This window comes from Myotis yumanensis, unplaced genomic scaffold (assembly GCF_028538775.1).
Source record: "Myotis yumanensis isolate MYYU_CA2020_CCGP unplaced genomic scaffold, mMyoYum1.0.hap1 SCAF_4, whole genome shotgun sequence".
Lineage (NCBI taxonomy): Eukaryota > Metazoa > Chordata > Mammalia > Chiroptera > Vespertilionidae > Myotis > Myotis yumanensis.
The window spans coordinates 102,026,078-102,053,334 of NW_027223755.1; the positions used below are offsets into that span (position 1 = coordinate 102,026,078).

Here is a 27,257-nt window from a genome sequence, read left to right on the forward strand (position 1 = left end):
AAAAAAAAGTGGGCCCAGCTGGCATGGCTCAGGGGTTGAGCATCGACCTATGAAACAGAAGGTCACAGTTCAATTCCAGGTCAGGGCACATGCCCAGGTTGTGGGCTCGATCTCCAGTGTGGGACTTGCAGGAGGCAACCGACCAATGATTCTCTCTCATCATTGATGTTTCTATCTCTCTCTCCCTCTCCCTTCCTCTCTGAAATCAATAATATATATAAAAAGTGGGTACAAACATGAAAAGATGTCAGCTTCACTTTTCGAAAGTGGACATACAGGCCAAGAGACATATGAAAAAAAATGCTCAAAGTCACTAATCATCTGAGAGATGCAAATCAAAACAACAATGAGGTACCATCTCACACCTGTCAGAATGGCTATCATCAACAAATCCACAAAAGACAAGTGCTGGTGAGGATGTGGAGAAAAAGGAACCCTTGTGCACTGCTGGTGGGAATGCAAACTGGTGCAGCCACTGTGGAAAATAGGAGTTTCCTCAAAAAGTTAAAAATGGAACTTCCATTTGACCCAGTAATCCCATTTCTAGGAATATATCCCAAGAAATCAGAAACACCAATCAGAAAGAATATATGCACCCCTATGTTCATAGCAGCACAATTTACAATAGCTAAGATTTGGAAACAGCCTAAGTGCCCATCAGCAGATGAGTGGATTAGAAAACTGTGGTACATCTACACAATGGAATACTACACTGATGAAAAAAAAGAACTTTTACCATTTACCAAAGTATGAATGGACCTGGAGAGCATTATGCTAAGCGAAATAAGCCAGTCGGAGAAAGATTCAAAAAAAATTTTTTTTATTGATTTGAGAGAAAGCGAGACGATTTGTTGTTCCACTCATTATGCATTCATTGGGTGATCTTGTATGTGCCCTGATTGGGGATCAAACCCACAACCTTAGCATACTGGGAGAATGCTCTAACCAACTGAGCTACCTGGCCAGGGCCTAAAAGGTATTTTTTTCTTTTTTTTAATCCTCACTTGGTATGTTTTTATCAATTTTTCAGAGAGAGAGAGAGAGAGAGAGAGAGAGAGAGAGAGAGCAGGGATTGAACCCACAACCTAGGTATGTGCCCCGAGTGGGAATCAAACCCACAACCTTTTGGTTTATAAGACTATGTTCCAACCGAGCCACCCAGAGCCAGCGCCTAAAAGGTATTCTTAAAAACTCTTGTCAAGTACAGATTACTGCAGTCAAACCTTCTTTCTCCAACGCTTCCCAAATGCTTCCCCTGGCAAACAATTCAGTTCTCCAAGCTATTCACAGAAATACTAGTGGTGTCTCTGTCTAACCAAACTGACAACCCTTTCATGCTGATACTTCAGCATGACAAAAAGCTTCTCAGGCAACAAAGGAGAAAATGCTTTTGTTGGCAAAATCGATTAGCTCAATTTTAAAACATAAAGAGGCCATCAAGAATGCTAGTGTTACTAAGGGTTCAAAAGAAACAATGATCACAGGCAATTGAAGAGGTAGAAAAACAGTTGATTTTAATAAATGGAAAGCAGTTAGCCAGCTTGGAGGCAGTGATATATGAACAAGCAAAGATACTACATGCTGACCTGAAAGACACTCCTGGAATAAGTGCTGAAGGTGATTCATTTAAGGCTAGTAGCAGGTAGTTCAGTAAATTTAAGAAAAGTGTTTATTGATAGATTAAACAGCACATTAGAAATGTATTGTATATAAGAAGGGTTAAAACAAAGAATCATTCGGAGGTTTGGAATGGATTATTCAATTTACATTATTTCTAATGAGAAAAACCGATTCAGTTTTCGAATAAATTGCTTCTCAAACAGCCTTCCGGATGAATTAAGTTAGAGAACTGAGATACACACACACACACACACACACACACACATGCACGCACACACACACGCACACAGGGTGGGGCAAGTCAGTTTAGTTGTTTGTATGGAAAATAATACAATAATTAATAAAAAAACAAAAATAAATTGTTTTGTGTACTCACAACTGTAAGTCTACTTTTGCCCATCCCATGTATGTGTGTGTGTATACATATATACTAATATATATGTATACACACACACACACACATTCTATATAATAAAAGGCTAATATGCAAATTGTCCCCTTGACGGGAGTTCGACCAGGGGGCGGGGTCAGCTGGTGAACGGATCATGGCCCCTTCCCCCCCACCAGCCCTGCCCCTGATCAGCCCCCCCATTGGGGGTGGGGCCAGCCGGCCAACTTCCGATGTGTTCCCCCCCCCCTCCCTGCCGCCAGCAGCCAATAGACCGTGATTAGGCAGGCCAGACCCCACCTGTGCACAAATTCGTGCATAGGGCCTCTAGTATACATACATATATATATATATACATATACATATATATAGTTTGTTATATTAGACTTTCAACTTTTTATTAGGTTTAAATTTATGCAAAATAAAAGTTAGGGGGGAATGTACCTTCTAGGTGCTAGGATTATTGTATTTTATCAATATCAGAATTTTTGGGAATTAGTGAGTCTCTCAGTTTTTGATTCTTACAGCCAAGGACTTTGTATGTGACACCCGCAATGCTGTTGTCAGCTGTTTGTGACAAAGCTAATGAACCACTGTGATGAACAATGACCTCAGGGGCAGCGTACATTTTCTGGGTGTTGGCTTATGCCACCCAAGGGAGCTATATGTGAACATGGCTCCAGCCTCATATCTTTAGTTTGCTTTCAAGTCTGAGTTTGGTAGAATTGTCTCAGCTGAACCTTGTATCTGCTAACTGGACCAATACACTTTCAATATGAGCACACCCTTGATTCAACTCTTTTCCTTATGGGAACCTAGCCAAAGGAAATAATAAATGTGCTGATTCTGCTAGCAAATAATTAGAAACAATCTCAATGGTTAAAAGTGAAGGACTATCTTCAGAATCTTATGCAGTCACTGAAAATAGTACTGCAGAAATGTGCAGACTAACATGGATAGTCACAATATATGGTGAAAAAAACTAGGTTATAAAATTGTGTGGTATGAACAAATAATAAACATTACAATTACATCTAGATTTAGAAAACTGTACACCAAATACTTAACTTTGGTTGTCTCTGAGCAGATGAAATTTTGAGTGTTTGGGTTTTTTTTCTTATCCATATTTTCTAGCTCTTCTGTAATAAACATGTATTGCTTAAACAATTAAAAAAGAAACTTGATAAAAAGATAGCATGATATTTAACAAATCCACTTAAGGGACTTCCTCATAGTAAATTATAATTTAAACGTGGGGGTTGCATAATACCTAAACATTTGAATCTTTTTATATATCTATTTAAAAGATGCATCCTGCATTCGTTCAGGTTCTGGTCTTGGGATATCTGGGTTACATCTGGGCCTGTCACTCAGCTGAGTGACTGTAGAACCAGGCTAGCTTAACCTCTAAATCTATATTTTCATCTGTAAAATAGGGACGGTAGTAATACCAACATCACAGCTTTGTTGAGGGTTAAATAAAACACAGACAATTCTTGGCACACAGTACCTAGCAATACTAAGGCACAATGTTAACTATTATTAAATTAGGTGTGCGAAGCTTTCAAGGGCCAGCAGATATCTTCCATTTACACTATAGTAGGAGGCTCTGCCTGAGCCTAAAATGCCTCCACCAGCAGTCTGATAGCTATGCTGTGCATCTTGCCTACCCTTTTTTTGAAGAAGTGTGCAGGTTAAAGCAAAAGTAGCACCTAGGCCACTTAACTTCCCTGAAGCCTGCTTATTTCTGGTCAGGAGAAAGAGATGCTGATGAACTCTGTTAATAAAGCACAGTGTTCACCAGGCCAAAGGTCAGTGTGACCAAGGTCTGAAGTCCTTTATAAGAAAGCATCCCTCCTAGCCACTATTAAGGGAAAGATTTTTAGTCCACACAAAACCCCACATATTTATTTAAAAACAGTAGTTTTAAAAAGTATATTTTTATTTATTTTAGAGAGGGAGAGGGATAGAAACATTGATAAGTTGCCTTCTGCACGCTCCCTACTGGAGATCCAGTGGGCAATCTGGGCGACACTCAATCACTAAGCTACATCAGCCAGACTCAAAATTCTCTCTTAAACTCAGAATCTATGAGCCGGGGTACAAACGAGTGAGGTTGTCATTCATTAACTTATTAAATAAAATTTTAAATTGAAATATGTGGAGTAGTGTTTTTCCACATTTCATAAGAATCACATGGAGTGCTGGAGATTAATTCTGTTAATACAGTGGGCCCAGTATGGGCCAGTAATTTGGAAACATTTTTTTACAAATACCTTCAGATGATTACCATGATCAAGGAAATGTGGGAGACATTCATTTGAAACATGCTTTTCAACTCCCTTTGCAGATTTCAATTATTGAACTACTGATCCCAGAATGACTCACTGAAAAGTCTTTTCCAGTCCAGTTTTAGGAAAGCCTTCTGAACATTTCATGCCTCATGGGAGACATCACAAATACTTTCTTCTGTTTGTTTCCTAGAAGACAGACAGGCATTCCTTTCTCCTTTACATTTCTGATCGGCTGTTCTAGAGCATGTTTTTCTCGGAGTTCCTATCTTCCCTGAGTTGAGACACAGCAACCCAATCAAATCATCTTTAAAATTTGATTTCTTTTTAAAGGACTGTCACCTTTAATAACCTTTGCTTGCTTCAGTCCAACTCCCTTCTCTTCTGAAACTTAAGAAATTAGGATGCTTTGTATAGACTCAATAGTCTGGCTTTTCCACCTTAAATCTCATACTGACGACCCCGTGTATGCCCGCTTGGATCTCATCGTTTACTTTAACAGGGCCAACTCCCTTCGGCGTCCCGGTCAAGATAATATCTCCTTCTTCCAAGGCCATTATCTTAGAAACGTAGCTGATGATGTAGGGGATGGTAAAGATCATGGAAGACGTCTCACCCTCCTGCCGTAGTTCTCCATTGACCTTGAGCCAGAGCTTCAGGTTGTGAGGGTCAGGGACCTTCTCTTTGGGCACGAACGCGCTGACGGGACAGGAGGTGGTGAAGCTCTTGGCCAGGGTCCAGGGTAGCCCCTTCTTCTTGCATTCATCCTGCACGTCCCTGGCGGTCATGTCCAGGCACAGGGCATAGCCGGCCACGTAGTCCATGGCTTCGGCCTCCGGGACGGCGCGGCCTCGCTTGCCCATCACCACGCCCAGCTCGAGCTCGTGGTGCAGGTTGCGGCTGTAGGCGGGCATGAGGATGGGCGAGCCCTCGGGGGCATAGGCGGTGGACGGCTTCAGGAAGAGCACGGGCTCGCTAAGCACCGCGCTCCCCATCTCCTTGGCGTGGTCCGCGTAGTTCCGGCCCACGCACACGATATTCTTACCCCACTCCCAGAAGCGGGACAGCGGCCTGGAAACCGCCATGGCTCCAGCTAGGCGCCCCTCGAGTCACGTGGATTCGGCCGGGACGGGTCCCCGGACGCCTACGGCTACCCCGAGAGGACGAACTGTCTCCGCGCGCAATCCCGTCCGCGACCGCCCGTTCGGCTTTGTGCTCCGCCGAAGTCGCGGAGCTCGGCCTCGGCTGAACCGCTGCCCAGTGGCCGCCTCTGGAGCGCTGGCCTGGTCCCCGGAAAGAACGGAGGCGCTAACGTCGCTTTTTAGCAGCAACCGCTTCCTTGATTCTCGCCCGCGGGGTGTGGGCACGGTTTGGACGCGAGCGCTGATTGGCCGTGAGGCGGGCAGGACTGGGAATCGAGCTCTGATTGGTCGGGAAGTGGGGTGGGGGCGCGAGACAGGCACTGATTGGCCGCGACTCGCGGACGCAGGCGTGTGTTGCCCGCCCACGCCTCGCACTGCCGCCCGCTCTCCGCCCCGGTCATGGTGCTGAGCCGGCTGCTCGGCCGCTGGAGTCTCACCGCACTGGGAGCCGCTTGCGTCCGCCGCGGCCTGGGTAGGTGGGTCCGGGGCCGGCTGGGCCGGGGCAGGGCTGACAGCGGCAGGGGCCGGGAGCGAGGGCGGGGACAAGTCAGGCCCGAGGGTCCTGGCGGGTGTCATCGCCGGGAACGGCAGTTAGGCCACCTGCGCTCCCGAGGCGTCCCAGGGGCGCCGGCGGCCCGCAGCCGGGCGTTGGGCGTGGACGCAGCCCGCTGGCCCGCGCCGGTGCGGCTGACGCCTGACGCGGTTTTTTACCGACAGAGGACTTTAACCCTCGCTGACGGCGGCGGGCAGGCCAGTTGGGTTCGAAAGGCCTCACAGCGGTTGGGTCAGGCTGTGAGAGGGCAGAAGACAGAGCGGGTCGCTGATCCGCTGAGGGTGCTGAAGGCTGGTGCTAGGTAAGGAGCCGTGTTCCCGGCGCCCGGGCCGGCCCTCCGCGGTCAGCCCTCAGTTCCTTGACACTGGGCGGTGCGGGGGGTTCCCTCATATTTCCGTACCCCACCCCACAAATCCCGTATCTCTAATGCCCGAGGGTGATGTGACTGCGGAGAGCCCCGGAAAATGCTGTTACATTCTCCATAAAGTAAATCACATTTTTTCATCTGAGTTTTGGTTGTCAAGTAGAACCCGAGGCATGGAATCTAAAGTGATGACACAGGGGAGATCCCTGGAGCAATGCCTGGGTCCCGTGGGCCGTGGGACCCTGGCCCTCCCTTGCTATGTTTCCATCGGTGCCTCTGAAATGAGAGGCATTGGGCACCCTGGCCTCCAAGGGCCTGCCCTTCCAGCTGTCAGATCAGATGCGAACCTCTTGCTTTGTCGGAATAGTTTGGCCTTTATTTTGAAATCTCTTTTTCCTTATTTCCTGGTATTTTACCTGGCTGATTAGCAGTAGGGACCGTCTCTGGGACCTGGTTAGCGGTCACCTAACTGACAGGAGGGCATTACCTAGGCCCATGGTCGGCAAACTGCGGCTCGAGAGCCACATGCGGCTCTTTGGCCCCTTGAGTGTGGCTCTTCCTAAGCCTTAGGAGCACCCTAATTAAGTTAATAACAATGTACCTACCTGTATAGTTTAAGTTTAAAAAATTTGGCTCTCGAAATTTCAATCGTTGTACCGTTGATATTTGGCTCTGTTGACTAATGAGTTTGCTGACCACTGACCTAGGCAGATGGAGCAAGCAGTGAAGCCATTCTTGGCCATTTGAAAATCCCACTGAAAGCAGTTAAGGTTCTGGAGTGGGGAATGTGTCGCTGTTACTAAGGAAAGAGCCTGTTTTGTTTTGTTTGCCATTTAGGAAAACGCATCACAGTGTCAGGGCTGAGGGTTTGTGTCAGGGGTCGGCCAGCTGTTGAAAGTGGGACTGTAGGGAATTGCCAGGAGTTGATGCCATGCGGAAGGACTGGTCCCATTCAAAAGAAGTCAAACAGCCCTGACCGGTTTGGCTCAGTGGATAGAGCGTTGGCCTGTGGACTCAAGGGTCCCGGGTTTGATTCCAGTCAAGGGCATGTACCTTGGTTGCGGGCACATCCCCAGTGGGGAGTGTGCAGGAGGCAGCTGATTGATGTTTCTCTCTCATCGATGTTTCTAACTCCCTATCCCTCTCCTTTCCTCTCTGTAAAAAATCAATAAAGTCAAACAAAACATGTCTCAGGACTTGGCCCAGACCATAGGCTGTAGGTCCATACACTCTGGTTACACAAAGGTCACAGTTGCAAACCACTTCTCAGGCTGTGGTGGGCCAGGTTATATAATTTTTGGAAAAGGAATAAGGTTTCTGGTAGTGATTGGACCAGATGAATTCTTTGCTTAGAGATAATGGCATCTTCCCCAGGTTCCCTAGCACCAATTGTAAATAACGGTTTCTTTACCTGGGCAGAGTGGATAACGTTCTCTGGGAAATACAAAAATGGGGCCCCGCGTTGGGGAGAATGCTTCCAGACTCGTGGAGTTTGGTTCCTGTCTTTCTGCCCGCCTCCCACCCGCACCCACAATACACGCGCTGCCTTGTGTAGTATAGTTGTCAGGCTCAGGTAACACTGGGTCTCAGATAGCTGGTGGAACATCACAAACTTGATCATACAAAAATGTTTGTTCTGCTCTGCATGAGGAGAAGGGTCTGGCAAATGCCCCGCTAGTTGTCAAAGGAAAGAGGGCATTGGATATCTGTGTGCGATCGTTAAAGCGACAGTTCAGGCAGTTTCCCTGGCCATGGCAGAAAAGGCTGACTCTGCTTTCGATGGCCCCTGGAGACATGGCCTGTCTGTTAGTCAGTCAGTGCTCCCTGCTTTCTGGATCCCTTTGGGGAGAGGCCCTATCCCAGCACATACCCCAGAATTTCATGGCTGCCTTCTCTTGCCTTCTGTTATACAGTTTTAATCCCTTTTATGCTAAGGCTTAAGGGCCTCCATGAATTTTTAGATTGAATAATAGGAGTTTTGTTGTTGAAAATATTCAGATCATAAATCTGAAAGAGCTGATTTCCATGAATATGAATTGTCTTCTAGATTTTCTTACTCATGTGGTTAAATGAGAATATTCTCTTCTCTTTCAAAGGAATTTAGAAAACCCTGCAGGGTGAGCCTCTGCTTGGATGTTCACTGCATGTCGTTCTGGGATGACACATCCCCAGGACGCCCCTATTGCTGCGTCATTGAGGGCTTGATTTGAAGTCTATGCCTGATGTGGCCTCACGTGAACACTGACCAAAACTGCGTTCTTCTTCAGGTCTCGCCCAGCTGGGACTCCTCCTCCATCACACAGATTTGAGGAAGAGCTTGACCGTGGAACAGGACGCCATGAAGGTTGAGTTATTGCCTGCCCTGACCGACAACTACATGTACCTGATCATCGACGATGACACCAAGGAGGCCGCCATTGTGGACCCAGTGCAGCCCCAGAAGGTGGGAGGTGTGTCCCCGGCACCAGTTCTTCATCCTCTGATGGGTGTGATAACTTGGCTGAAGCTAACTAGAAATTAATCTATTTCTTTTTTTACAAACAATTTAATTAGTGCCCAGCCACTGTTACTGGGGCAAAGGGCCAATGAGAGGGGTGGGGGTGACCAGACGCTTTGCTGTGGAAAGATAAGGCCTTGTGTCTGTTAAGTCCTTGGGCAGAGAGGTAGGAGCTGTACTTGGTATTGTCTACTCTTCCTTGAGGCTTTGTGCCCTTGACCAGAGGGGCTTGGAGAGGTCATGGGGGTGTGTGTGTGGGGGGGGCGGGGCGGGGTGCTGAATTGCCAAGTGCATCAAGAGAGAGAAAGGCCACTTTCACCCTGCTCTACCGAAGATAGGCCGAGTTGGCAGGATCCGGATGGAGCCCGGCCATTCCTGGCACACCCTGAGTTCTGGTGGGCACCCCACCTTGTGGGCTGGTGAGCCAGCACTTGGAGTGTGACAGTGGCCTCTGTCCTGCTTCATGTTTGGTTACAGGTTGTAGAAATGGCAAAAAAGCACGGCGTGAAGCTGACTACAGTGCTCACCACCCACCACCATTGGTAAGTGCTCCACTCCAGAGGCTGAACTTCTTCCAGGCCAGCAGAGCTGATTAGGCCTGATGGCACCCTGCCAGGCACACCCTGAGGGTGGGGTTGGGTGGGGTTCTCACAGGCTTTCTGGGCCCTCCTGCCCTGGCAGTCTGAGTCACTTGTGCCCCCACAGCTGTGACCACTGTGCAGCTGAGGGCCCTCCTCCAGTGGGATTCTGAGGAGGCTTCGGGTGTCAGCCTCTGGGCCGCTGCCCGATCCCCTTGGCCTTCAGGCCCTAGCCCCTTGGCCCTGTGATGGGGTCTGGTAACTTGGGGGTTCTGGGGGAGATGCTTGTGCTGTGGATCCTTCTGCCATGAGACGACCTCCAGCAGTGCCTTTGAAAGCCCTTGGGCTTTTGTGATGAGATGTTGGCCTCAATGTTAGGGAAAAAACTAGACTAGACATCAGTGTTTTTAAAACCAACAGCCATATTTAGAGAGGTTGTGTGTGGCTTTTTTATTTTTATATTTAAAGGCTAAACGTTGAGAAAGCACCTGTGTTTGGGTTTAGGATTAGAGTTGTATGTCCAAGGTCCTTCTTTGGGATTTTTGAAACTTTTGAGGTTCTTCAAAGCTAAAAAAAATAAATAAATAATGTTTATTTGGCTCTGATTCCCCGCCCCCAAATAGCTGCTAGAGTGCAGCTAACACCTTTGAATGAATCTGTCCTCGTAGCATTGCTATTATTTCGCCTGTAGGAGCTCTGCTTCACCAGCCTCTTCTCCCAGAAATAAAATGAGGCCTTTCACTGGGAGTGTGGTATGCATGTGGTTTGGCCAGTTTGTTAAGTGGTGGAAATGTCTGGCTTGATATATCTAAGTTGCTGCGTCTCTGGGACATCAGGTGCTAATTACAGACTGAGTCTACAGCCCTGTCCTTGGCCTGAGCTACTTAGTGCAGCCACTCCTGCTTTTGGGAAATCTGCCTGTGCTGTGCTTTGGGCCTCTTGGGCCTCCATGTGGCTGCAGGAAGCATCAGCTTTGCACAGTTTGCTTCTCTCTCCCGCACTAAGTCATCCCCACATCAGGTGTCGCTTTTCTGGAGGATTTTCTCTGCACCTTGTGTTTATGCCAGAACATAAACCCTGAACCAGGCCCTAAACTGAGCTCCAGGGTGTGGCCCCTGCCTCCTCCCACTTATAGGTGGTGGTGAGCGGGCTAAGGGGTTGGCCCTGACCAGCGTGTAACAGTCCTTTGAGGGAAGAGGGGCAAAGGGCCAGCCTCCTTTTATCCTGGCCCTGCTGTTTCTGGGCCCATCAGAAGAGTCCATAGTTGAATGTGTAGTGACCAGAAAGCCCTGGCCTTGTCCTGGGACGGCTGCTCTTCAAGTGTGGGCTCTCGCCCTGCCCTGCCCTGTGTTTGGGGTCCGGCTGAGCTAGCACTGGTGTAACTGACTTCCTTTTTTTTTTTTTAATAAATATATTTTTTAATTTATTTTTTACAGAGAGGAAGGGTGAGAGATAGAGAGTTAGAAACATCGATGAGAGTGAAACATCGATCAGCTGCCTCCTGCACACTCCTACTGGGGATGTGCCCGCAACCCAGGTACATGGCCTTGACCGGAATCGAACCTGGGACCCCTCAGTCCGCAGGCCGACGCTCTATCCACTGAGCCAAACCGGTTTCGGCTGACCTCCTTTTTGAAGTGCTGCGGCAGGGGCACGGAAATGCCTGGCATGGGAATGGGGTGCCTGAGGACGTTCTTTTCAGTGGAGCCAAATGACGGACAAGAAGCCAGTTTCCTGTGCTGGAAGATGCATTTCTACTTCTGAGAAGCATAACTAGGAAAATAAAAATTCTGTCTGGGCAGGGTTTACAAGCAAGCAAACCTCCTTCATATCAGCAGTAGCCCTAGGTCTTTTCCACTTCCAGGGACCATGCTGGCGGGAATGAGAAGCTTGTCAAGCTGGAGCCTGGATTGAAGGTGTACGGGGGCGATGACCGGATTGGGGCCCTGACTCACAAGGTCACACACCTGTCTACATTGCAGGTGAGGAGTGGACCCCAAAGGAAATGGATGTCAGGCCCTAGAGCAGTGATTCCCAAAGTGGGCGCTACCACCCCCTGGTGGGTGCTAGCGATCCAGGGGGCGGTGATGGCCACAGGTGCATTTGTTTTAACTTTTTTTGTATTACCTTTCTATTCTGAGTTCAATAAATAGTTTCATAATTTCAAACTTCAATGTTTCTAATTTACACCTTTCTTTACTATATTTTACGAAAAAGGTAGAAACATTAATACATATATCTTTCTGTTTAATTGCTATTAAAATTTTTAAAAAATTAATTTCCAGGGGGCGCTGAGTAATATTTTTTCTGGAAAGGGGGCGGTAGGCCAAATAAGTTTGGGAACCACTGCCCTAGAGCATAGTGTGGGGTGGGGGCACGGTGGGAACACTGCCTCCTCCACCTGGCCGTCCCCTTTGTTTCCCCAGGGTCCTAGAGGGGCACATAAGGGCTTAGCTGTGGAGACAGCCTGACCTGTGGATGGTTGGAGGGCTCTTGGGGCTGCCCGAGCCTGGGCAGTCCCCTCTGCATCTCAGGCAAATCAGTGTGCAGGTGGTGACTAGATAAGAGAAGAAGCTGCAGGGCACAGCTTAGAGCTAATGGGAAATTTAAATATGGACGCTACATGGGATCCTGTGCTCATGCTGTTGCTAAATGTCGTGGATGTGATGATAGTGAGGTTATGCAGGAGGATGCTCTTTTCTTAAAGATGCAGCTGGAGTTTAGGGGTGATTTGTCAGGATGTGTGTGACTTGAAATGCATGAGTGTGGGGAGCACATGCCCCAGATGTCCGCACTTGGTGATGCAGGTAAAGGTCATACAGATGTTCATCTTTATTTCAGTTTTTTTGGGGGGTGTGTGTGTGTATTTTTTTATGTGAAGAGGTGGGAGGAGGAGGGAGACAGAGAAGAAAAACAATAAAAGGCCAAACACCTAAGAAGCAAAACCATCTTTTCTAGCAGATGCCTGGTTCAGTGGCTGATTTTGAGGGAGAAAACAAAAAGCCCCTTTGGTTTTGCACATCAGCAAATACCAGGTTCTAGGGTGGTCCCTGCCCCTGGGGACACACTTGAGGACTGAGTCTCATGGTCACCAGCAAGGTCCATGTCTCACTGTGTGGAAAGCGTGGGGCCTGAGCGAGACCTATGAGACCAGCGGGCCGTGTGCTTGTGAGCCCTAGGAGCACTCGCCAGCGTGTGCTTTGTTTCAGGTGGGGTCTCTCCATGTCAAGTGCCTGTCAACGCCGTGTCACACTTCTGGACACATCTGCTACTTTGTGAGCAAGCCCGGCAGTTCCGAGCCCTCTGCTGTGTTTACAGGTGAGGGTTCAGGCTTGTGTGCTGGGGGTTGGGTGTTCTTTGCAAAGACCCTCTTGGCACAGGAGTGGAGAAGCAGAGCATTTTCCGCCTGAAACTACACAGGACTGAGAGGAGGACCACAGCCCTCAGGGCAGAGCCTGGGGCTCAGCTTCAAACACATGGGGGCAGGCAGGCAGGCTGGGCGGACACAGGGAGGAGTGGTGCCTCCTGGTGGGGCTGGTCTTGTGCTTCCCTCTGACCGCTGTCTGGTGCCCTGGGGACCAGCCCTTCCTTGAGAGACTGCCTGGTAGCGATGCAGCCGGAGCCACCACTACCTGCAGCAGCTGCCAGGTGGGCAGGGTGGGGAGCCTCAGGCCCACCTCATGTGGGCCTAACGGATGCCCTTCTGAGTGCTCACAGTGCCCATCCCTCCGTGGGCTGTGAGCCGAGTAGGTTTGGCAAAGTCAGCAGCCAGCCTTGGTCAGGTCTCCTACACACAGCAACCCTCAGAGCGCCGGCCCGGCAGCCCCGACAAGCTCAGAAGGTAGTGGTTGCAGTCTGTGGAGGCTGTGCCCTGCGTGAGGTTTGTGAAGCTAGTCCCAGCACTGGGCTGAGGAAATGAAAGAATGTTGATGCTGGTTGGGAAACCGGTGGAGCAGAACGGCCATGTGACAACCAGGTTTAGGGTGGCACGAGCCAGTGGCCACAGACGAATGGTAATGGTTGAGACTGCCCAGTGACAAGCAGGCCTGTTGGCCCCATGGAGCCCTACTGCCACCCTAATATTTTAGTGAATGTAGTAGTTTGTAAGCTCTGTATCATCCAGAAATGTAAGCTATAATCATAATATTGTAACTACAGTGAAAGTTTTTTTAAAAAAATACAATGTTGAATGCAATATGGGCTCCTGGACTGGATCCTGCCATGGAAAAAGGGCGTTAATGGGAAATGTGCATTGAATCAGGGTGGAGTTTTTAGTTAATAACAATGTAGGGATGCAGGCTTGTAGTTTCGACACCTACACCAGGGAAATGCCAACTGAGTCAGGGGTGCATAAGAGGCCTCTGTAGCTTTTCTACAAATCCAATATTATCCACAGATCTCAGTTTTTTTAAAATATATGCAGCTGTTTTCAGTGTCTTCACTGCAGTGATGGAGGTGTGGGCTGTGAGTCAGGTTACTAGTCCCTGGGCACATGGTGGCAGCCCCAGGCCTCATGGTGGGCTAAGTCTGACTGTGGTGTGGAATAGGGAGATTGGCCCACATGCCACGTTGCACTGCCCTGAAGTGGTCCCAGCTGTGTGTGTGGTGAGAGCAAAGTGTCCTCACTGAGTGGTGTAGGCCTGAGTTGAGAGGAGGGTGCCCGGTGCCTGGCCTGGCAAACCCTCAGGACATCACACTCCTGTTTCTGCTGGATATCAATCTGCCCATCTGTCGGGTGGTAAGGAAGTGCCTGCCTCTCAAGGTTGTCAGGACGTGGGGGTGTGGGTGGGGCCCTGGGGACTGTGCTGTTAGAAGCTGAGTCTCGCTTTGGAAGGTGCAAACACAGATCTGAACTGTGTCCTGCACAAGTTGTCACTGTTTTCTGTGTGACAGCAGCTGGCAGGGAGTACATTGTCTTATTGGTGACTTTAATAATAAAAATGTGAAAAATCCTACAGTGTCCTCAGTGGGGACTAATGGTGTGGGAAATAGGACAGTCCAGCAGGGCCCTAGCTGGCCTGTGTGTGCAGCCAAGGAATCTACGGCATGCGAAGGTGAGCTTATTGGTGGCCCCAGGCCTCAAGCCCAGGTCTGAGTGACCCAGGGCCACGCTCCCTCCTCCTAAGATGTAAGCAGAGGAGGCGACAGCCCATGGAAGAGTGTGGCGTTGGCCCTGGGATGTGGTGGGCAGGACTGGGCACTGACGGGCCAGGGAGGAGGCTTGGCAGGTGCTGATGGAAGAGGGATGTTGCTTGATGTCGTGGGGTCGCAGGCCGTCCTCACCACAGGGGCCTGGAGAACAAATGCCTGTGGTTTCCACTTGGCACGGAACCGAGCCGAGCCGAGACTCGGGGAGGGAAGCAGCAGTGCATAGAGACCTGGAGGCGTCTGCTGAGGGGACACTGTCTAAAGAACAGTGTCAGGCCCTAGCTGGTTTGGCTCAGTGGATAGAGCATCGGCCCGCGGACTGAAGGATCTGGGTTCAATCAGTCAAGGGCACATGCCTGGGTTGTGGGCTCGATCCCCAGTAGGGGTTGTGCAGGAGGCAGCCGATCAATGATTCTCTCTCATCATTGATGTATCTCTGTCTCTCTCCCTTTCCCTTCCTTACTGAAATCAATAAAAATATATTTTAAAAAAGACAAAAAAAATGGGAACAGGAAAGGATGATCTGTAGGTGGCAGGTTCACATCTCGAGGGCTCTTGTGGGCTGTGGTCCTTGGTGAGGGCTCCCGATGAGATCATGGAAGGTGTCATAGGGTGGCCCTGGCTGCCTGGGAGAAGAGAAGATACAGGCCAAGCCTGGGAAGGGGCTACTGGGCCGGTGGGGACAAGTGCTGGGTATGGGGGTCTCGGTACTATAGCTAATAGGACTGGGCAGTGAAGCGAGGACTCAGCATGACCCTAAGGTTTGGGTTTGAGCAGCTGTTGGGAGCTGGTGGTACCAGTGAGCGAGACTTGCATGAAAAGTTTTGGGGTGGTGGGAGCCGAGAGCTGTGGGTTGTCTTTGGGCTCTGTCGGGTGTCTAGGTGGAGGACACATCTGTGCTGGGCCCCAGTCAGCTCAGGGGACAAAGTGGAGCTTAGTCCATGGACAGCAGGTGGTCAGCATTGCCCAGTGGTGGACCATCAGCCTCCCAAGGGGGTGTGTCCTACTGGTGGCCTCACCGCTCCATGGCTGTCCTCTTTCAGGTGACACCTTGTTTGTGGCTGGCTGCGGGAAGTTCTTTGAAGGGACAGCGGATGAGATGTACAGAGCCCTGATCGAGGTCCTGGGCCGGCTCCCTCCGGACACAGTAGGCAGAGCCCCTGCCACGTTCCCTGGCTGGTGGTGTGAGGACATGCCTGCTCTCCCATTCTGTCCTCTGACCTCCTGTCCTGCACCCCCTCTCGCCCCCTGTGGCTACCCCTGAGTGTGAGGAAGAGTGGGAGGGCCGGGGCATTTTCCCTAGGACCGTGGGTTTTCTCTAAACGTCGTTTTTATTGTTGCTTCACGTACTTGCAAGAAGTGTCTATCCTAAGGCACGCTCCCTGGTGTCACTGGCCCAGCACAGGGCCCTTGAGGTCTATCTCTGAGAGTTTGAGGGGGATTAATGAGTCTCTCCAGAGCCCCTGGGTTTGGCTTTTTCCTCAGAGAGTGTACTGTGGCCACGAATATACCATCAACAACCTCAAGTTCGCTCGCCATGTGGAGCCCAGCAACACCGCCATTCAGGAGAAACTGGCCTGGGCCAAGGTGAGTGGGATATGCTGTGGGCACATCCTGTGTGTCAGTCGCTGTGAAGGGACTTCCTGGGACTGTGTAGGGCCCTGCTTGCAGGCACTCAAGGCATCATCTCCAGAGCGGGCAGCCAGTGCTCCTCAGGGCCAAGAACAAGTGGGGCCTTAGGCCAGTGGTCGGCAAACTGCGGCTCGCGAGCCACATACGGCTCTTTGGCCCCTTGAGTGTGGCTCTTTCACAAAATACCAACTTCTGCGCATGGCCCACGAAGCTTCAATCGCATTGTACATGCGTGCCCGCATGTGGTATTTTGTGGAAGAGCCACACTCAAGAGGCCAAAGAACCGCATGTGGCTCGTGAGCCGCAGTTTGCCGACCACTGCGCCCACCCAGCTCTGTGCAGGAACCAGGTGGGTTGTCAGGTCCTTTCTGACTCAGTGGGTCTGGGCTGGGCCTGGGCGTCTGTGTTTCCACAGCAGCCTAAGTGCCAGATCCCCGCCCACTTCCCATGTCCTGGGCAGCAGGTAGGACTGTGTGGCAGCTGTTCGCTCTGGAGGCTGTTTGACTGAAAGGCACTTATTTCAACTATGGCTCCAAACTTGCTCCTTGGCTCAGCCCATGGGTTGGCTTATGGTCCTGGACTTCTGGGGGATTTGGAAACACAGCTGCAGATGTTCTGGGTAGGCAGAGGGTTCCCACTGCAGTCACTGAGGAAACGTACACACTGGGAAGGGAAGCCTCGGGTATAGGGGAGCTCCCTTTCGTTGAGTTCAGTGAGTAAAGCTACTTCACACAGTTTTTTGTTTTGTTTTTTAATAAATAACCTGGTTTTGTTAAGCATCTTTATCAATTTGGGTGGGGGGTAGGCTTATAATACCTATAAAAATTTAAGTATGCCCTAGCTGGTTTGGCTCAGTGGATAGAACATCTGTCTGCAGACTGGAGGGTCCCGGGTTTGATTCTGGTCAAAGGCACATGCCCGGGTTGCAGGCTTGATCCCCAGTGTGGAGCATGCAGGAGGCAGCTGATCAATGATTTGCTCTCATCATTGATGTTTCTGTCTCTCTCTCTTCCTCTCTAAAATCAATACAAGTATATTTTTTTAAAATTTAAGTACTATCTTAAACAGTTGATAAATATCTCTCTCTTTTTTTTACACTGCACATGTATGAATACTTTTCTTAATATAAAAAACTCATTCTGGCCCTAGCTGGTTTGACTCAGTGGATAGAGTGCCTGTGGACTGAAGGGTCCTGGGTTTGATTCCAGTCAAGGGCACATGCCCGGGTTGTGGGCTCGATCCCCAGTAGGGAGCGTGCAGGAGGCAGCTGATCAATGATTCTTTCTCATCATTGATGTTTCTTTCTCCCTCTTCTTTCCTCTCTGAAATCAATAAAGATATATTTTTTTAAAAAAACAAAAAATACTCATCCTGGCCCTAGCCAGTTTGGCTCAGTGGATAGAGTGTCAGCCTGCGGACTGAAGGGTCCTGGGTTTGATTTTGGTCAAGGACACGTACCTCAGTTGTAAGCTTCTTTCTGGCTCTGGTGGGGGCATGTGGGAGGCAGTCAATCAATGTGTCTGTCTTGCATCAGTGTTTCTCTCTGTCTCTCCCTGTCCCTTCCCCTCTCTCTAAAAATCAATGGAAAAAATATCCTTGGGTGAGGATTAAAAATAAATAAATAAATAAATAAAATAAAAAACTTATCCTGTGTTTATCCTATACATAACTGCTTTGTGGCTTTCTTTTCACTTAATACTGGGTCTCGGTACTCTTTCCATATCAGTTCATACAGATTGAACTCATTCTTTTCATGGTTATCTGCTTTTTTAAAACTAAATTTTATTAAGGATAATTTACATATAATGAAAAGTACCCAAGTGAGCATTGTATAGTTGGATGAATTTTGACAATATATGCACCTGTGTAACCCCCAACACAATCACAATACAAGACGTTTACACTACCCCCAAAAGTTCCCTTGCTCCTTCCCATTCAGTTTCCCAACTACTGGTCTGCTCTGTGACTATGGATTATTCTTTCCTAGATTTTCATATTACTCTGATGTCTCTGGCTCTTTTCCTCAACATGATGTTTTTAGGATTCATTCTTGTTTTATTTCTAAGTGGCATCTCATATGGATATGCTATCGTTTGTTTACCCACTCATCTCTGGATGGACTCGTGGGTTGTTTCCAGTGTTTTAGTATTATCAATAAAGTTGCTATGAACGTTTGTGTACAAGTCTTTGTGTGAACACATTTTCTGCTTGTGGGAACATGCCTAAGAGTAAAATTGCTGGGTTGTATGGTAAGTGTATAAACTTTTCAGAAACTACCAAACTGTTTTCCATTTGGTTTTACCATTTTGCATTCCCAATAGTAATCCATAAAAGTTGCAGTTGCTCCATATGCTCACAAACGCTTTGTGTTGTTGATATTTTAAATTTTAGCCATTCTAATAGGTGAGTAGTAGTATATCCTTGTGATTTTAAAATTTACATTACTCTGGTGTAAATTGAGTGTCTTTTCATGTGCTTATTGGTCTTTTATACGTCTTTTTTTGTGAAGTGTAAGTTCAGATCTTTTGTCCAGTTAAAAAATTGGGTTGTCTTCTTACTGAGTTGTAAGAATTTCTTGTATATTCTGGAAACAAGTCTTTGTCATGTATAGATCTCAAATATTTCCCCCCAGTTTGTGGCTTGCTTTTCCATTTTATTATATATGTGTGTGTGTGTTTTATTGATTTCAGAGAGAGGAAGGGAGAAGGGGACAGAGATAGAAACATCAATGATGAGAGAGAATCACTGATTGTCTGCCTCCTACTGGATGTGCCCTGACCAGGAATCAAACCATGACCTCCTGGTTATGGGTCCATGCTCAACCACTGAGCCAAACCAGCCAGGTGCCTTTCCATTTTCTTAACAGTATCTTTTAAAGAATAAAAGTTACCCTAACTGGTTTGGCTCAGTGGATAGAGCGTCAGCCTGCGGACTGAAGGGTCCCAGGTTTGATTCTGGTCAAGGGCACATGCCCAGGTTGTGGGCTTGATCCCCAGTAGGGGGCATGCAGGAGGATTCTCTCATCATTGATGTTTCTATCTCTCTCTCCCTCTCCCTTCCTCTCTGAAATCAATAAAAAAATATACTTAAAGAATAAAAGTTTATACTTTTGGTGAAGCTCAGTTTGTTAATTTTTTATGCTTTTTGTGTCCTATCTAAAAAATCTTGCATACCCCTACATATATTCAGATAAATTTTTATTTAAATCAGTGATCCATTTCAAGTTAATGTTTATGGTGTAAGGTAAGGGTAGAAGTTCACTTTTCTGCATATTGATATTCAGTTACTCAGTACCATTTGTTGAAAAGACTGTCCTTTCCTCAGTGGATTATCTTGGCATCTTTGCTGAATAAAATGGACCCTGTAGGAATCTACTTCTGGACTCTATTCTGTTCCATTGATCAGACTTATCCTTGTATCAATAATACTGTCTTAATTACTATAAGTATAAGTATAAGTCCTCTAACTTTCTTCTTTTTAAAAATGGGTTTTGGCCCAGCTGGTATGGCTCAGTGGTTGAGCATCAACCCATTAACCAAGAGGTCCCAGGTTAAATTCCCAGTCAGGGCACATGCCCAAGTTTCAGTCTTGAGTCCCGGTATAGTAGGCAGCTGATTGATGCCTCTCACATTGATGTTTCTTTCTTTCTTTCTTTTTTTAAAAAATATATGTTTTATTGATTTCAGAGAGGGAGAGAGAGAAACATTAATGATGAGAGAGAATCATCGATCAGCTGCCCCCTGCACGCCACATGCTGGGGACCGAGCCCACAACTTGGGCATGTGCCCTGACCGGAATCGAACCCGGGACCTTTCAGTCCACAGGCCGACGCTCTATCCACTGAGCCATGCTGGCCTGGCTCTCATCAATGTTTCTATCTCTATCCCTCTCCCTTCCTCTCTGAAATCAATAGAAATATTTAAAAGTTTTTGAAAAATGGGTTTTGGCTCTTTTAAGCCTTTTGCATTTTTGTGTGAATTTTAGGATCATCTTTTAATTTCTACAAAAATGTCAGCTTGGTTTTTGATTGGGAATTGTCTTGTAACAAAAGATTTAGAGAGAATTGATAAATCTTAACAATATTGAATCTTTCCATGAACATGATATAGCTTTCTGTTTATTGAGGTCCTTTAGTTCTTCTCAACAATATTTTGTAATTTTCTGTGTTAAAGGTCTTCCCATATTGTTAAATGTATCCCTAAGTACTTCATGTTTTTGGATTTTGTTGTAAATGATTATTTGTTGATAATCTTTAGAAATACAGTTGATTTTTGTATTTGGACCTCATATCCTTTGGATTTTGCTAAACTCACTTATTCTAGCATCTCTCCTTTAGACAATCATGTCAACTAATAGAGACAGTTTTGTTTCTTTCTAATCTATATGCTTTTTATTGTTTTCTTGCCTTATTGCACTGGCTAAGATCTCCAGTACAGTGTTAAACAGAAATGGTGAGAGTGGACATATTTGGCTTGTTCCTAGTCTTAAGGACAAAGCATTCAGTCTTTCACTATTAAGTACAAAATTAGCTATGGTTTTTTTGTTTGTTTTTAAAAAATATATTTGTATTGATTTGAGAGAGAGGAAGGGAGAGGGATATAGAGATAGAAACATCGATGAGAGAGAAACATTGATCAGCTGCCCCCTGCATGCTTCCTACTGGGGATTAAGCCCACAACCCAGGCATATGCCCCTGACCATTGAACTGTGACCTCCTGGTTGATGGGCTGATGCTTAACCATTGAGCCATACTGGCTGGGCAACTGTGGGTTTTTCATAAATCCTCTTTATTAGGCTGATGAAGTTTACTTATATTCCTGGTTTTCTGAGAGTTTCTACCATGAGTTAATGTTTAAGTTTATCATATGGTTTTTCTTCATTTATTACGTAGTCAAGTTTTTTTTCTCTCTTTTACTCTGTCACTATGATGAAGTACATACATTGGTTTCAAATGTAAACCAATCTTGCTTTCTGGATAAACCTTAGTCATAAATAGCCTATTATTCTTTTCACTAGAGGCCCAGTGCACGAAATTCATGCACAGGGGGAGTGTGTCTCCCTCAGCCCAGCCTGCACCCTCTCCAATCTCGGACATCCCTCTCACAATCCGGGACTGCTGGCTCCTAACCACTCTGCCTGCCAGCCTGATAGCCCCCTAACTGCTCCCCTGCCGGCCTGATCGATGCCTAACTGCTCCCTGCCAGCATGATCATCCCCAACTGCCCTCCCCTGCCGGCCTGGTCGCCCCCAACTGCCCTCCCCTGTGGAGCTGAGGGGACTGGGGGACTCTGGCTGGATGAGGCGCAGCACCTGCTGCCCCCGGCGGAGCTGAGGGGACTGGGCACGGCCATCTTGTGGCTGTGGGCGCCGCCATCTCATGAGGGCATGGCAGTCAATTAGCATATTCCCTCTTTATTAGATAGGATATGTTGCTAGAGTCTATTTTTCTGTGTTCAAAAGAGATATCGGTCTGTAGTTTTATTTTCTTACATTTTTTCTGGTTTTAATAGGGTAATGCTGGCCTCATAAAATGCAAAAGTGCTTCCTCCTCCTAGTTTCTGAGTTTTCTATAATTGTTATTTCTTTCTTTAATGTTTGTTAGAATTCATCAATGAAGCCAGGTGGATATTGAATTCTTTTTGTAGTAAAGATTTTTTGTTCTGAATTAATTTATTTGTGTAGGGCTATTCAATTTTAGTATCTTCTTGAGTTAGTTTTATTGGCAACTTGTATCTTTCAAGGAATTTGTCCATTTCATTAAGGTTTTTAAATTTGTTAGAGTTTTAATACTGTTCCTTTTTTAATACCAAGTTTATTGAGGTTTAGTTAACATGTAATAAACTGCATCAGTTTAAAGTGAAGAACTGAGTGATATTTGACATGTATATACCAGTGAAATGTCTACTACTACAATTAAGACATAAAACATTTCCAACACCCCAAGTCTTCCTCATGCCTCTTTTTTACTGCCTGGCTCCAGAGGACTGCTGAGTGATTGCATGCCACTAGTCAAACTCAAGCTGGCGGGCTGCCTGCCTCAGGTTTGACATGCTTGCACTAGAGGTTAGTTTGCATTTTCTGGTATTTTAGATAAATGAAACTATACAGTATGTACTCTTCTTTTTTTTCCCACTAAGTAGAATGATTTTAGGATTCATTCTTGTTGCTGCATGTATCAGTCGTTCATTCCTTTTTACTGCTAAATAGTATCCCATTGTTTGGATATGCCACATTTTGCAGATCCATTCATCTCTTGATAGACATTTGTGTTGTTTCTAGTAATAAAGCTGCTGTGAACATTTGTGTACAAGTCTTTGTGTGATATATGTTTTAATTCCTCCTGAGTAAATACCTATGAGTGGAATGGCTGGGTTGTATTAGGTATATGTTTGACTTGTAAAGAAACTGCCAAACTATTTTCCTAAGTGTTTGTATTATTTTACATTACTACCAGCAAAGTAAGAGAGTTCAGTTGTTCCACGTCCTCACCAACATTGATATTGTCAGTCTTCTTTAATTTTAATAATTTTAATGGGTATGTAGTGGTGTTTCACTGTGGTTTTAAGTTGCATTTACCAATTACTGGCCATTTTGTGAAGTGTTTGTTCAAATCTTCTTGCCCATTCAAAACATTGGGTTGTTTTCTTATTGAGTAACTAGAGGCCCGGTACATGAAATTTGTGCACAGGGAGTGGGGTGTCCCTCAGCCTGGCCTGCACCCTGTCGCAAGCTGGGACCCTTCAGGTAGGGTCCCTAGGCCTGGCCGGCGATCAGGGTCTATCGGGGCTTTACTTTCCCCAGCTGCTGCCACTGTTTGCCATCTGTGTGGTGCTGTCCTCCCCTCCCCCACCACCAGTTGCCTCCCTCTGCGGGCGATAGGCGTGGGGTGTGATTGCTTGGCTGGTCTGGGCCTCCCTCTGTGGGGCAATCGCTGACTGGCCCCACACACCCGCCACAGTGTCACTGGTGGCCTGGACCTCCCTCTGAGGGGCGATTGTGGGGTGATGGCCCATCTTGGCTAGCCTGGTGCTAGTGGCTGTCATAGCGTGGTCATCCCGATGGTCATTGTGCTGTTCAGTCATTCAGTCCATTTGCATATTACACTTTTATTATTTTAGATAAGAGGGTTTTTTAAAAGTATAGATAAGAGGATTTTTAAAAAATGGATACAAGTCCTTTTTCAAATATATGTATGGTGAATAGTTTCTCTCATTCTGTGGCTTGCCTTTTATTTTCTCAATAGTGTCTTTTGAAGGGCATTTTAAATTTTGATGAAGTCCAGCATATTAATTTTCTCTTATGGTTTATACTTTTTTGTTTCCTAAGAAATCTTTGCTTTTCCAAGGTCAAAAATTTTCTATGTTTTCTTTTGGAAGTTTTATAGTTTAGCTTTTATTTTGAGATTAGTTTGAGCCCTTCCAACCCGTATCTGTTGGCTCTGTGATATCCCTTCTTTCATTTCTGAGGTTGGTAATTTGTGTTCTTTTTCTTCATCATTCTTATCAATTTTCTTGATTTTTTTAAAAAGAACAACTTTTGCCTTAATTTTCCTTGCTTGCTTTTTCCATTGCACAGATTTCTGCTGTTATCTTTTTAAACTCCTTCCATTTACTTACTATGGATTTACTTCTTTTATAGATTCTTAATATGGAACCTGAGTTCATTGATTTTAGACTTTTCTTTTTTTCTAATATAAGCACTTAAAGCTAAAAACTTAAAACTTACTTTCAGGAACTGCTTTAACATTATCCCATACATTTTCAAATGTTATAATTTCATTATCTTCAATTTGAAATATTTAAAAAATATCTCTTGTGAGTTCTTCTTTGACACATGGGTTATATCAAACTGTGTTAAACTTTTTTTTGCCTTTTAAACATTTTATTATGAGAATTTTCACACATATAAAAACATTCATATACCTAACACCTACTCTCTTCTAACATTATTTTATTGTACGTATTTTACCACTGTCTACCCATCCATCTTACTTTCAAATATACTAATGTGTGAATGCCACTTACATATCCTTTTACCAATCTCATCAGAGAGGACAGTTAGCGTTCCCAGCGTGCTCTTGCAAACGGTGCTGCAGTGTTTACACTGCATCCTTCCTGCGTCTGTAGGAAAATCGCTGCATATTAACACTCACTTTAACAGATAATCTAAGAGGTTAGGACAGTTTACACTCCCCCAACTAGACATGTATGAACCTGTTTTAAAATTATCCTTAGAAGAGTTAACTTGTTTTCTTCCATCATAGGAAATAAAGTAAGATTTCTTAAAAGTGAATACAGGAGCACAGAGAATTTTATAAAACCTTCTAAGCTTGTTTTCAGGGACAGGGAAAGAACAGAGATTAGCAGTAAACCTTCATCTTGACCTCCTGCCCCATCCGACTCAACATACCTCCCATGGTTGAAGGATTACTTTTTTAAAAAAACAAAAACAAAACCAAACAGCTTTATTGAAGTATAAGCAACCAATCACATAATTTCCACTTAGTGTGAACAGTTCGATGGTTTTCCATATATTCAAGAGTTGTACAATCATCACCACAATGAATTTTAGAGCATTTTCATCACCTCAGAAGGAATCTCATACCTACGAGCAGTCACTATTCCCCTGTCTCCCCTCTTCCCGGGCCTTGGCACCATTCACTTCTGTTTCTATAGGCATCAATGGGATCGCGCAATATGGGCTTCTCTCACTTGGCCTAATGTGCAGCATGTTCCAGCTCCATTCCTTTTTATGGCTGCAAAATACCTCGTGGTATGGCTGGCTGTAGTTACTGTTCCTCTTACATGTCTTTAACCCACTGTGAGCACCTCCCTGCGCAGGCACCAGGCAAAGGGACACGAAGGAAGTCAGGCAGCCTTTGCCCTGGAGGAGCTACGATAGCCCCATGCCCCCCCACCCCAACACACACACTGGTGTAGGGCTGACCCTGACACCTGCTGAGAGAGAAGCGCAGGCAGGAGAGAGAGGACTTTTGATGATGAAGGATTACTGCTTGATGCCAGTGATCACAGTGTGGGGGGGCGGTAAGATCCAGACTCTCAGGTTTGAAGGCCACTGAATGGTCAGGAAGCCTGGGCTTGGGTGTCTGCAACTATGGCGTGACCCTGCAGGTTAGCTGGGCAGAGGGCAGGGGTGGCTGGGAGGGTGGAGACCCCAGCTCTCAATCCTGACCTTCTTGTGGAGTTTCTATAGAAGCTAACAGTTGGCCAAACGGCCCAATTTGCATCTTCTCTCTGTCTGCCTTGGTCCGTGTTGATCAGGGGCAAGACCATCCTGACTGGAGGTGACAGGGTGCCTGCTGAGCGCTCTTCCAGGGTGCTTCTCCCTAGGGCAGTGGTTCTCAACCTTCCTAATGCCGCGACCTTTTAATACAGTTTCTCATGTTGTGGTGACCCCCAACCATAAAATTATTTTCGTTGCTACTTCATAACTGTAATTTTGTTACTGTTATGAATCGTAATGTAAATATCTGATATGCTATCTGTGTTTTCCGATCGTCGCGACCCACAGGTTGAGAACCGCTGCCCTAGGGGAAGCCTGAATACCCTACATGAGAACTCACCACCCTGTAGAGGGGGCTGTCGTGCCAGGGGAGGGACCCTGGGCATCTGTCTTCTTGCTGTTCTTCCCAGTAATGAGCTGTGCACAAGCCATGCACTGTCTCGGGTGTGGGGTGGTGGGTGTTTTCTTCTTTTCATGTTTTCTGCATTTTGGCTGGTTATTACTTCTGTAATGTGGAACATAAACTTCATATTAATAAAAGAAAGCTCCATGTCCCCCTGCCCCTCCCGCTCCAAGACAGCAAAGGAGGACGGGTTGTGGCAGCTGCAATACTCCTATCTCCCCTCCATGAGCAGGAAGGTGTCCGACCGACACTGCTGACTGCTCACTTTGCCTTCTCAGCCAGAGGTGTTTTACGATCAGTAGAAGGTATTTTGAAATGAAGATCTTTAGAAGTTTCTGTAGTAAAGTGATGTGTTTCCTTTGCAGGAGAAGTACAGTACTGGGGAGCCCACGGTGCCGTCCACCATTGCAGAGGAGTTCACCTACAACCCGTTCATGAGAGTGAGGTGAGGGTACGAGCAGGTGGGCGCAGGCAGGGCCCACCCTGGCCTCGGGCTCTTGGCCTCTGCTTCACTCAAGCTATGTCCACCCACTGAGACTCCTGAAGATCCCAAATGGCGGAGACTGCCCAGAAATCTGGACTAAGTATAGCCACAAATCAGACACATTTTCCTAAAGGCGAGGTGGGGACACTGCTTGGTGCCCTGGCAAGGGCCTGGGTCTTTTCAGACCCCAGAGTCAGGATCTGTCGGTGGGCGGGTGCATTCTCGAGCCTCGTGGTGCTGGGCATTGCCAGACGCCAGCATGGGATTGATGTTCCTGCTCTCTGGGTCGCCAGCAGCACGGGCTTGGCCAGCATGCCATCCACAGAAACACCCAAGTTGGCCATGGGCTATTCCCTGGTGTCCTGGGAGGGGTTTGTGAGCGGGGCAAGACAGCCTGCATCCTGGCACTCGGCTTCTGCAGGGAGAAGACTGTGCAGCAGCACGCGGGCGAGACGGACCCTGTCACCACCATGAGGGCCATCCGCAAAGAGAAGGACAGTTTCAAGGTGCCCCGGGACTGAGGCCTGGGGTACCCATGGCTGCTGCATCCAGTATTCAGATGTTTTAAATGAACTTCCTGCTGGGAGTGTAGGAAATTCAGTCTTGGTTTAATTTAAATTAATTGTAAAGCCCTTTGCTTGTGTTATCAAATGTTTTAATGCGTATTTACCAGAGAAGAATTTAGAAAATTTTTATTCCCAAAGTTCTGCTTGCAGACTGTGTTCTCTGGCTTTTTTGTGGGGCCCCTGCATGACACCCCAATAAGAGCTGTCCCTCTTTCTCCAGCAGCCCCGTGCTCACCAGAACAGAGCCCCTAGAAGGGGGTGTGCTCTCCTCTTTGTCCTGGCACCACAAGAAGGGAGCTGCTGTCACGCCCATTCCTCTTCCTCTCCCCCAGCTACTTCTAGAGGAAG

The 27,257-nt window shown here is 46.9% G+C and overlaps 2 protein-coding genes across 5 annotated transcripts; one reads left to right on the plus strand and one right to left on the minus strand.

Moving 5' to 3' along the window:
- Positions 1-3,929: 3,929 nt before the first annotated feature.
- On the minus strand, positions 3,930-5,643 carry FAHD1 (fumarylacetoacetate hydrolase domain containing 1). The gene has a single exon (XM_070413328.1). The coding sequence runs from the start codon at positions 5,382-5,384 to the stop codon at positions 4,719-4,721; it is 666 nt and encodes a 221-aa protein (XP_070269429.1). The 5' UTR covers positions 5,385-5,643; the 3' UTR covers positions 3,930-4,718.
- A 166-nt stretch (positions 5,644-5,809) lies between these two features.
- Positions 5,810-27,058, plus strand: HAGH (hydroxyacylglutathione hydrolase). 4 transcript variants are annotated; one of them, XM_070413326.1, is made up of 9 exons: positions 5,810-5,913; positions 8,626-8,801; positions 9,333-9,397; positions 11,298-11,415; positions 12,643-12,751; positions 15,625-15,728; positions 16,067-16,168; positions 26,225-26,304; positions 26,765-27,058. In XM_070413326.1, the coding sequence occupies exons 1-9, from the start codon at positions 5,841-5,843 to the stop codon at positions 26,862-26,864; spliced, it is 927 nt and encodes a 308-aa protein (XP_070269427.1). In that variant the 5' UTR covers positions 5,810-5,840; the 3' UTR covers positions 26,865-27,058. The 4 variants fall into 4 exon arrangements, with proteins under 4 accessions (XP_070269427.1, XP_070269426.1, XP_070269425.1 ...); XM_070413324.1 differs by having other exon boundaries at positions 5,899-5,917; XM_070413323.1 differs by lacking the exon at positions 5,810-5,913 and adding an exon at positions 6,204-6,295.
- The last annotated feature ends 199 nt before the right edge of the window (positions 27,059-27,257 follow it).